Source organism: Pleuronectes platessa, chromosome 22, assembly GCF_947347685.1.
Source record: "Pleuronectes platessa chromosome 22, fPlePla1.1, whole genome shotgun sequence".
Lineage (NCBI taxonomy): Eukaryota > Metazoa > Chordata > Actinopteri > Pleuronectiformes > Pleuronectidae > Pleuronectes > Pleuronectes platessa.
In genome coordinates, this window is record NC_070647.1 from 1,406,701 (window position 1) to 1,417,566 (window position 10,866).

The window sequence follows — 10,866 nt, forward strand, 5'->3', positions numbered from 1 at the left end:
AAACTTAATCCTTCAATAACTTTAGATCTCCATTTTGTTGTGATGACGATCGTCTAAATTGTAAGTTGATTTGATGAAAGCTGTAGGAGGAGTACTTAAAAGAAAAATTATCGAATATGACCAAAATGGCCACTAAAGTCAAACTGGCGGGCTTCCTGTTGCGTTATTCATAATGCACTGATGGACTTTTTTGTGCATCTAGTCATGATACACAATAGTCTTTGTTTTTTTTGATGATCGGTGAATGCTAAATGAGGGGCTTTTCCGTAGGTGGCGCTATTGAGCGGTTTTGACACACCCGTTCCCAAATACTTCAGAATACGTAAACTTGCGTACATTTCTAATTTACTGTACACTTTAGAAACTTTTTGAGCACGTTAAAGCCCTCAAAAAGCCAATTCACTGAGCGAAGAAAAATAATAATAATAATAATCTTTTCAATTTCAATAGGTCCTCTCACCGATTTCGGTGTTCGGGCCCTAATAAAGCATTTCAGTTATAAATAATTATACAACAAACGATGATCTAATATATTTGTATACAAATGAATGTATCGACCTATAAATAATTAGACTTAAATACCTAGGAAAGAGTTGGTTTCATTGATTAATAGTTGAAAAATGTAAAGGGGGTTACATTAACAAAAATAAAACAGTTCATTCATAGTAGAATTTTCCACTAGTTCACCTTTTAAACTGCTTTCAAAATATTTTTAATCAGGCATTTCAAAGGGCAGCTCCCTTCCTTAGCTGTTTATAGAAAGCTGCACACAGCAAAAATAAAAAGTGATGTTTTAGGAATGTTTGAGCAGGGCAATGGAATGACAATGGATAATTCTGAAGTAGCTCCACAGTATTACCACAGAACAAAAAAAGTCCATTCCAAACAGGCAGGTTAAGGACAGGCACTGCACCGCTATCAACCATGTTAAGTGACCCTGCTTGTGAAATGAGGCCCCAACCTTAGAGGGTAGACATCGTAAACTTCAACAAGCATCGAGCAGCAGCAGGGAAGTGGAAATGCCAATGAGGAAGGAATTAGTAATACCTGATTAAAACCTGGGAGTTTGTGAACCCATTCATTTATATCTCCTTTAAAGATTCAGTGTGTAGAATTTAGGGACATCTAGTGGGGAAGTGTCATGTCGCAGCTGAATACCCATCACCTCTTTAAATCATGTATTTGATTGATTTATGCTTTTGTAACCCTTTTTAATTTGAATTATTTATTGATAGATTATTTCATTTGCAAACCATTTTTATATTTCCACTTTATAAGGCCTATTAAAATACCAAATAATGGATTAGTTAATCTATTAGATGATCTGTGGTTGGCTGTCTGACCTGACTCACCATGTGCTGTGACTTCCTCCGGTTGTCGGGCATCGGACACCAGCAAAGTCCTGACATAATGCCCCACCCACTGTCTGCCGCCCTTTCTCTTTCATGACAGCTGCCATACTTAGTCATGTGTTTGTGCTGGTCTGTGTCCAGCCTATTTGCAAGGTGTAACTGTTACACTTTGCTGGCCTCAGTTTCACCACTGAGTAGACTTGACTCATCTGTGTGCATACTACCAATGACAAGGTGGGATTTGTTACAATTTCTGTCAGGTTTCTTTGCATTTTCCCAGGCAGTGTCATTTACATCGGTGTCCTTATCATTGGTGCAGAGTCTGGATACCCTCCCGATGCATGGCCGGGACTTTGGTGTCAATCCTGATGACATGGTGGAGACTCCAGAACCGGAGCACGAGGCAAAGCAGGAGATACTTGAAAATAAAGAAGTGAGTTATAGTTGGTAGTAGTATAAGCATAATCATAGCAGCTCTTATGTACCAGGTAAAAATCGTACTATTGAGCCACTGTAGTAGAACACAATACCTATCAATTTATAATAGATAGTAACGTGTGTTTATAATAAGCTCTACTTTAGTTTACAGCGTGGACTAACTGTAAGTGTAAGGCTTAATTTGTAATTTTTTACAGGTGGCACATTTAAAGTTGTTGTCATCCATACTGTGAATGACGTGATGTAAACACAAATTCAATATTTTTGACTGCAGGTGGTGGTTCAACATGTCAACATTCAGGGTCTTGGAAGAACTAAAGAGGATCTGCTCGGCTATGAAATCTCTGACGTCTTCCATGCCAAAAATCTCATTGATGTATGTATTTATGTACAACTGTACTGCGCAGTAAAGTGCTGATCGGCACACATTGCCTTGATTGAGAAGTGACATGCTCAGAAGTGGAAGTGCTTTGTGCATCACTGTGTTTCGGTCTTGTTAACAGGTGATGAAAAAAGCTCACCTCGCCAGGCAGAAGCTGCTCCGCCTGGGAATCTTCAATGAGGTGGAGGTTCTTATCGATACGTCTGAAGGTATCTTGTAATGTGCAAATTCATCGTGCTCCCAGTGTTGCCCACGAACATTTTTTGCATTTTCACTGTCTCTTGCAGTTTTGTATGAGACAGTCGCTGCACTCTAAGCTGATGGATATTCAGGTACAAACCTTCCTTACCCAAGTTGGTTTTCCATCCTCAGGTAAAGATGCTCTGCCCAATGGTCTAGATGTAACTTTTGAGGTGAAAGAGATAAAGAGGCTGACAGGAAGCTACAACACCATGGTTGGCAACAATGAAGGAAGCATGGTAAGAAAGCCAGGCGTGACATGTCACTCATATTGTTCTCCGATTTCTTCTTGACATATATACATTTTTTACAGCAGTTTCTTTAGGACTAAAACTACATGGTCACTTAATCAGAGACGAGCTAGTTGCTTCATACATAAAGCACCTGTGGTTCTGCTTTGAATCATTTAATTATAGTTACTTTATAATAACAGCATCGCAATATATATTGAATTGACAGCCAGTTATCGCGATAGTACTGAATCAGGACATAGTAAAAGTAAAGTAATTTTTAAATAAATGAGTGCAAATGATCATTGTAACGCACTGTGGCTCAGAAATGTAACACATTATTACAGTGTAGTTCGAATAAACAGAAAATGTAATATCAATATCCTTTTTTTAGTTTTTTCCATTTGACTCTAATGATGCATTTTCACATAGGAAATTTTAGGAAATCCGTTCTGGATTTTTCATTTTAATAACACATTTAAGGGTTTCATGTTGAAAATTGGCAGCCATACACTTCTGGGTCCAACACATTAAAATATTATGATGTGTACATGATTTATAATTACAAACAGGCATGCACTCAGTGTTCATTTATGCTAATCATAAGAATATATTTATAAGTAAACTACATCAGTGTACAGTAGAAAGCCACAGAAGTGCAGTGTTATCTGCTCTCAATGAGCGTTACAGCGTGTGTTACAGTGTGTTTTACATTGTGCGTAACAGTGTGTTTAAGCCTCTCTCCTGTTTTCCAGGTACTGGGTGTGAAACTGCCCAACACGTTAGGTCGAGCTGAGAAACTCACCTTCCAGTTCTCATATGGCACCAAGGAGACATCCTACGGCCTGTCCTTCTTCAAGCCCCAGCCGGGAAATTTTGAACGCAAGTATGTCCCCACAGATCCCATGTATGCTCTGTCACTGTTGGCCCATAAAACTGCAACAGCCACGTTGCTCATAAACTTTAGGGTGAGAAGAATAAGTCAAATCCAAAACAAACAACCATCCGTGCAGTTTAAACAGAGGAAGCTGCAGTAAAACGTGATCCTGTTGATAGTTGGAATAGACAACAATCATGATGTTCTACCCTCACTCTGGTTACCTGTGTAACTCCTTTTCTGGAAGGACCACAGTGTTGTTGTTGCATATCTTGGCTCATTAAATCTAAAGCATGCATGGCATCTTGTCAGTCACACCTTAACAGTTACAGTGCTTTAAGTTGCTTCAAGAAACGTCTCGCATTCTAATTAAAAAAGATGAATGTATCACCACAGAGTTTTTAAAGGAGGTGTTCTCTGTTTCAGCCTCGTTCTCAACATGTACAAAGTCACCGGTCAGTTCCCCTGGAGCTCCTTAAAAGAGACTGACAGAGGCATGTCGGCAGAACTAAACGTAAGAGTGTGTGTGTGACCAGAGATGAGTGCACTGAGAATACATTGATATATAAATATACACCATAAAGTTTCCAGTTTCAGAGTTCCTTATAATAAAACTTCCACTTCAGCCATAGTTCTCCCTCTTCCTACAGTTTCCTCTCGGGGTGACTAACCACACGCTGAAGTGGGAGGGTGTATGGAGGGAGTTGGGCTGCCTGGCACGCAGCGCTTCCTTTGCCGTACGAGAGGAGAGTGGCCACTCGCTGAAATCTGCCCTCATGGTACAACCTGGAGATTTCTCCTCTTAGTATCCCAATAACATCAGACTTTTTTGTTTTGTCATTTCTTCTCTTCTGAAAACAATCATATCTCTGCAAGATTCTAAATGTTGTTTCTCTTATTTATTTATTTTTTGGTTTGCAGCACACTGTGTCGGTCGATTCAAGGAATTCTGCCATTTTCCCTAACAGAGGGGCCTTACTCCGGATCAACCAGGTCTTCTTTCATTTGTATTTTTCCACTGTTAAATGTCCTGATCTAATGCCATTATGAATTTCCACCCAGTAGTCGTTTTTTATTTACAGTTCATTGAGCCACACATGATTCAATATGGGTAAAACTTATAAATATGGTCTATTTTCATGTCACAAAACAAAAACTACCAATGTTAATATTGTCCAAATAACTGTTTATACCGAATTTTTCCTTGAAAGAAGTTTTAGGTTTAAGGGCTAGATATAACAAAGGAAAGATAAATGGAGGTACAGGACAAGCTCAGAATAGGATTAGCTGCTGTGGAAGGCTGAATGTCACGGACATTGTACCCGTCATTGTCTGACAACAGCTGGTGCATTGTCCAGTGTGAGAACCTTGAAACTGAGGTGTTTTTGCCCCGCAGGAGCTGGCCGGCTACACAGGAGGAGATGCCAGCTTCTTGAAAGAGGATTTTGAGCTGCAGCTCAACAGACGCCTCTTCTGGGACTCGGTAAGACACCAGTCAGACCCAACAACTTTATTTGCTTCAAAGAGCTTCTACAAAGATTTTAGTCAGTAGATTTGATACACACTTAGTGCCAGTGGATTCTGTGGACGCTGTGCTGGGTAACTGTGTTTACCTTAAGTAACCACCAGAGGGCAGCTAAGCAAAGAGAAACAATAACTATCTATTGAAAACTTTGAATTAGAGGTTTTGTGTATAAAGGAAATGTTTCATATCTCCTCAGGTCTTGTCTGCTTCTCTGTGGGGAGGGGTGCTTTGTCCCATTGGAGGACAATCATCCTGTATTGCTGACAGGTTTGTCTCCTTTATCCAAGTGACACATCCCTAGCTTCTGTCAAAAACAACAAATCCCTTGATGCAATAAGAACAAACATTGGCTCTCAATGATTTAATGTTCATGAACTCCTTTAACAAAATGCATTGAAAAGAATAAAAACATACAGCTATCTTTAAAACAGTCTAAAATAACCAATTTTTTTTAAATAATTACCATTTGTCACGTTAAATGTTCCGTATTTTTCTTTCATTTTGTGCCGTTCATTCATTTCTTTACTTGTGTGTATTTGGTCCAGGTTCTACCTTGGAGGTCCCACCAGTGTGCGAGGTTTTGGGATGTACAGTATTGGACCACAGAGTGAAGGTAAAAACAGTTTACTGTCTGCAAATCATAGGAAATTTTAACACGAAAATGTATTTAATTGTTCTTGGTTCTCTACATTAAAAAACCAGGGGTATGGTTACAGCACCTAATATGTTATTAGCTTGTCAGAAGTACGAATGAACAGATGCATAAAGACCTGAGTATTTCTCACATACTTCATATAACAATACTTTGAACATAATACAGTACATTATATGAGAGAGGAGTAGTTCTACAGCCTATTCAGCTTTCAGACTAGGCACCAGGAATACCAGTGTTTAACGTCTTTTATAAACTGGCCGATGAATTAAAAATATCACCAGACATTAAAGAAGAACTTTGTGACAGAGTTTAGTTTGTTGATTATGATTTTCTATTTTAACTGATGAGTATTATCATCATTATTATTACTTATTGTTGCAAAGTAACATAATATTTGTTTTAATATCACCATTTAATAGTAAAAAAACAACATATAGGTCGACCACTAAGTTATAGTACAAGCTCTCTGACACCTTTGGTAATTTCTTGACTTTGAAATTAGCTTTGCCCTCTGCATCTGTCTGGTGCTTTGGTGCAGAGAATTAGAAAAAGTAGAAAACAAGGAACATAACAAAAAAACGGGTCATTCAGATGGGGCAGCACCAGCAGAGTTGGTATTTTGTTGGGAGAGTGTCAAAGCATCTTTTCCAACAAATTAAGCTTTTTATGACTTGAGGAGAACAGAAATGAAATGGCATCACATTGATGTGGTCATATAAACATCTTTTTCTATCATATATAAATAATAAATAATCATAAATATGATTTCCAGAAGAAGCATCACTATGATTGACCCAGCTGGTTTAGAGCATTGACCCCAGTGATGTGATTGGCTGATTTATATTGAGCTTTAGCAGCCCCCTTTACAGCTGGAGACTCACAGATCGTATTTCACAGACTTGAAATAGAACCGTATCAGCGTTAGCCCTGTAATGTGGTGACCGTGGTCTGAGGAAAGCTCCAAACAACATTTAGTGTAGTTAGAGGGTAATGGCTAATGTGTGGTCAAATACAAAAAACTTTTGTAACATATTGTGTCAGAGAGAGAAATATTTGAAAAAGTTACAGTTTTGTGAATTCTATCTTGAAAAATAGTCCAAATGTTAAAGTAAACAGAAGTTTTACTTGGCCCTCATGTGGTGGCGTGGCCCTTTTTTTAAGGTGCTGAGGTAGCTTTAATCACTACCACTAGACACAGAGAACTTAATTTCAGGGTTCGTATGGTCATGGCAAACCTGGAAATATCATGGAATTTTAAAATGTGTTTTTCCAGGCCTGGAAAAGTCATGGAAAAAAATAATCTCCCAAAATTTTTGGAAAAGTCATGGAAAATGGTTATATTCATATTTTCATGTCGTTTATTTTAGGGATTGGCATAATTAGTCGACGATCGATGAATTGATCATTAAGAATTTCGATGATGACATTATTTTTTCATCGATGAAAACTATTGCATGTTCGCTATGTGGCAGGAGGTTGGAATATCTGAGTTGCACTGAACGCAGCACAGCGAAGATGTTAGCAGCTGGAGGAAGCAGCCCGAAGCTAGCCTCCGCTGCTCGCTCGGCTTCATGTCCGTACACGGGGAAGGGAACCCGGACAGACCCGGGTCTGGGTGAGGGGCTCCGGGAGTGAGGGCGTGACAACAACCGGACTGAGAGGTCGAGAACCGTCAAATCCACCTAGCTCTCAGCAGCTAGCTTCTCTCTCATCGGGGCTTACCATTACAGCAGCGCATATTTTCAAGTGTAACCATTGAACTGATCCCGTTTAACTGCCGCAAGAGTTGTTCGTCTTGTAATAAAGATCTCAATGAGGAAACACGCTGTGTTTTCTATGTTGATTCTCCCGACGATCGATTAAGACAATTTAATCGAATGCCCATCCCTAGCTCATTTACGCTGAGTTTTAAATAATTCATATGCTTTTAAAGAAAAACGTTAAAAATATAAGCAGGCATACTTGGGTTTGTGTCATTTAAGGTATACTGTATGCCTTGGAATTCTATTTGTTAGTTTAACTTACATTGTGTCACTTTTTCGCGTATACACCGAGATTTCACAAAATGTTCGGTCATGAAAATTTGGTTTAAAGTTATTGAAAGTCATGGTAATCCATTGGTCAAAATGTGTATGAACCCTGTAATTAGATATGTCCCATGATATCGTGTTCCTTTGTGTGTTCCAGGTGATTATCTGGGTGGAGAGGCGTACTGGGCTGGTGGCCTGCACCTCTACACACCTCTACCCTTCAGACCAGGCAAGGGTGGTTTCGGAGACCTTTTCAGGACCCATTTCTTTCTCAATGCCGGCAACCTCTGTAACCTCAACTACGGTCAGTGCATTAAAAATGTATTTTCATCATGATGATGATTATTATTATATTAAAACCATTAAATAGTAATGTACAAATGTAGATGAAATGTTTCTTCAAAAGGTACTACATCCCTACATCCGTCCATCTGTCCCGTCTCATTGTTGTGAATTTAATATCTAAGAAACTACTCAATGGAATTTCTTCAATTTTGACACAAACATTTACGTGGACTCAAAGAAGAATGGACTTTAAAAAGTGATATGAAAATGAGTGTTTGTTGTGCAGGTGAAGGTCCCCGGGCACACCTTCAGAAACTAGCTGAGTGTATCCGCTGGTCATACGGAGCAGGCATCGTATTGCGCCTTGGAAACATCGCCAGACTGGAGCTCAACTATTGCGTGCCCATGGGAGTTCAGAGTGGAGACAGGTAAGAGTCCTGCTCTAGACTAAGTCTCACCAACTCTGGCAATGTTTTCACATGGTTGGCTGTGGCTCAGATGGTAGAGCAGAGGTTTGGCAAATTTGATCCAATTCTCCCTCATTCTGCGTGCCGAGTGTCCTTGGCCAAGAAACTGAACTTCTGAGCCCCAAATTGCCCCTGACGGCTGTGCCTTGTGGTAGAGAAAGTGCTGAGCATAGATGCAACGAATGAATATGTGTGTGTGGACATTTGAATAGTAAAACTTGTACTGTGGGAACAAGAGGGTAGGAAACAGACCATTCACTTGATTTAGGCCCTGGCTTTGTGGATTATAGTGCGTCTGTCAGCCATTCCACCACTTAGGTCCACACTGAAATAACTTATCAACTATGGGTGACATGGGGTCCACGCATTCTAGTGCTCTTCTTTACCTTTACCTTGAAGTAAAGTCAAAGGTGCACTATCAGTTTAGTGCCAATTATCAAATGTTAGCATTCTAACACTGTAAGAAGGTACTTGCTAACCATGGTAATCAAATTACCATGAAAAGGTTACCATGCTGACCTCAAACTGCAGCTATGGACTAAGCATGAGTTAGTCAGATTTCCTTTTATCAGGTTGACAAAAAGCTGCAAATGACGTCAGACTCTTTTTTTCTGCTCCAAATACACAAGGCACTCCAAGCTCCTAAAATAAGTATTAAAAAGTTTTCAGACCATAAAATGATTACGGTTGATAGGAAACAACTTGAAAATGACACCCCTCATTACATAAAAGGCTTCATGTTACATTACATGTCATTTAGCTGACGCTTTTGTCCAAAGTTACTTACATTTTTAGTACACTCAACATTTCTGAGGGGCCATTTTAGGGGTTCAGTATCTTGCCAAGGACACTTATAATAAATTTGATTGACTTAGGCATGAAGATGGGAAAGAGTGGGATTCGAACCAGCAACCTTCTTGTTGCAGAACACACGCTCTATCCCCTAGGCCACGCTCTCCTCATGTCTGATCATTAAATCATATTGGCCCCAAAATCAATCATAACCTGTCTTTCTTCTTCTCTCCTGTGATAGGATATGTGACGGCGTCCAGTTCGGAGCAGGAATTCGCTTCCTGTAACCTCGTCACTCCGCTGATCTCAGTCCTCCAGCAAAGGACTTGCTTCGAAAAGGGAGAACATTTTGTTGTTAATCAAGTGTAACTTGTAGAATATGTGACACATGAGTACTTATGTCCTGGGGAAATGTGCCTGAGCCCCCCCAACCCACCTTTGATACACCCTCCTCTGTAGGACAAAGTTCCAGTGCTGGGCCGTAAAACCCGGGAACCTATTTCCAAACTGAACATTATTTTCGCCGACCAGACTTGAAAGGAACCATAACTCAGAATTATTGAGCGATAGCCCCAATATGTGACAAAAACTGCATATTCTACAAACTGTCACAGCATGTCAGCGTTTCTCTCTTCAATTGAGACTTTATTTTAATTTGAGTCACTGATCCTTTCACCGGAGTTTGAAATCTCCAGCGTTGGCACTATGTCCTTCAAAGTCAGGTACCAGTGATGTCACCCACTGTTTCCTATGGTGATACAAAGTAATTTATTTACTGGAAAGTTGAAGAGATTTGGGGCATGTTCCCAGTTTGCCTTCCAGGTTGTTTTTTTTCCAGCTGCATGACTTGATGCTAGTGTCCACTGCACTCTCTATGACTTAGGTTCAGTTGTACTGTGTAAATTGAACGATTGTAGTAGAGAGGGAATGAACAACCATGTAGGATAGGAGTCGACCCTCATGCCAAAGTGGATTGTTCAAATAATGTCAGATGTAAAGAATGACGGTTTGAGTTGCTGCCACTCCCAGACCCCTCCCCATCGCCATGACCTTCCACACCCTGAGCAACATCTACCACCAGTGCTCTTACCTTTAGTCCTCTTTTTGATGTTGTTGAAGCTCTTCACAAATAAACACTTAAAACTTTATCGCTGGCCTGGTTTCTGTCTGTTTTCTTTGTATAGTTCTCAAATACACATTCAATTGATAAACTCACTTTGCTCCCTACATAGGCTCAATTGTTGTTCCTAGAGTCTGTAGGAATAGAATGGAAGGTCAAGCCTTCAGCTATCAGGCTCCTCTCATGTGGAACCAGCTCTGGGTTCGGGAGGCAGACACCATCTCTACAATTTTACAACATTCCTTTTTGATTCTCTCTCTCATTCTTCAGGTACCCTGGACTGCAGGATCCAGATCTGACACTACACATCAATTATTATTAGTATTAACTAGTGCTGCTCTCAATAATAACACCATTACATCTTTAAAGATCCCTGTTATTTTATTAGAACAATCAGTTTGTCAAAACTACTGTTCCTACTCACCAAAACTGGTAGAGGAAGTTGGCCGCCCATATTGAGTCACTTCCAGTTA

General features: G+C 39.8%; 1 protein-coding gene across 1 annotated transcript in view; it reads left to right on the forward strand.

Annotated features, from left to right (window-relative positions):
• The window catches only part of samm50l (sorting and assembly machinery component 50 homolog, like), a 12,125-nt gene extending 1,704 nt beyond the window's left edge, over window positions 1–10,421 (forward strand). Inside the window, exons 2-15 of the mRNA XM_053415205.1 lie at window positions 1,672–1,785; window positions 2,065–2,166; window positions 2,294–2,381; window positions 2,545–2,651; window positions 3,398–3,528; window positions 3,946–4,033; window positions 4,170–4,298; window positions 4,441–4,512; window positions 4,916–5,002; window positions 5,241–5,311; window positions 5,590–5,657; window positions 7,887–8,033; window positions 8,301–8,442; window positions 9,515–10,421. Coding sequence (XP_053271180.1) covers window positions 1,672–1,785; window positions 2,065–2,166; window positions 2,294–2,381; window positions 2,545–2,651; window positions 3,398–3,528; window positions 3,946–4,033; window positions 4,170–4,298; window positions 4,441–4,512; window positions 4,916–5,002; window positions 5,241–5,311; window positions 5,590–5,657; window positions 7,887–8,033; window positions 8,301–8,442; window positions 9,515–9,560 — 1,392 coding nt within the window. The 3' untranslated portion in view covers window positions 9,561–10,421. The remainder of the gene's footprint in view (window positions 1–1,671; window positions 1,786–2,064; window positions 2,167–2,293; window positions 2,382–2,544; window positions 2,652–3,397; window positions 3,529–3,945; window positions 4,034–4,169; window positions 4,299–4,440; window positions 4,513–4,915; window positions 5,003–5,240; window positions 5,312–5,589; window positions 5,658–7,886; window positions 8,034–8,300; window positions 8,443–9,514) is intronic.
• Window positions 10,422–10,866: the final 445 nt, after the last annotated feature.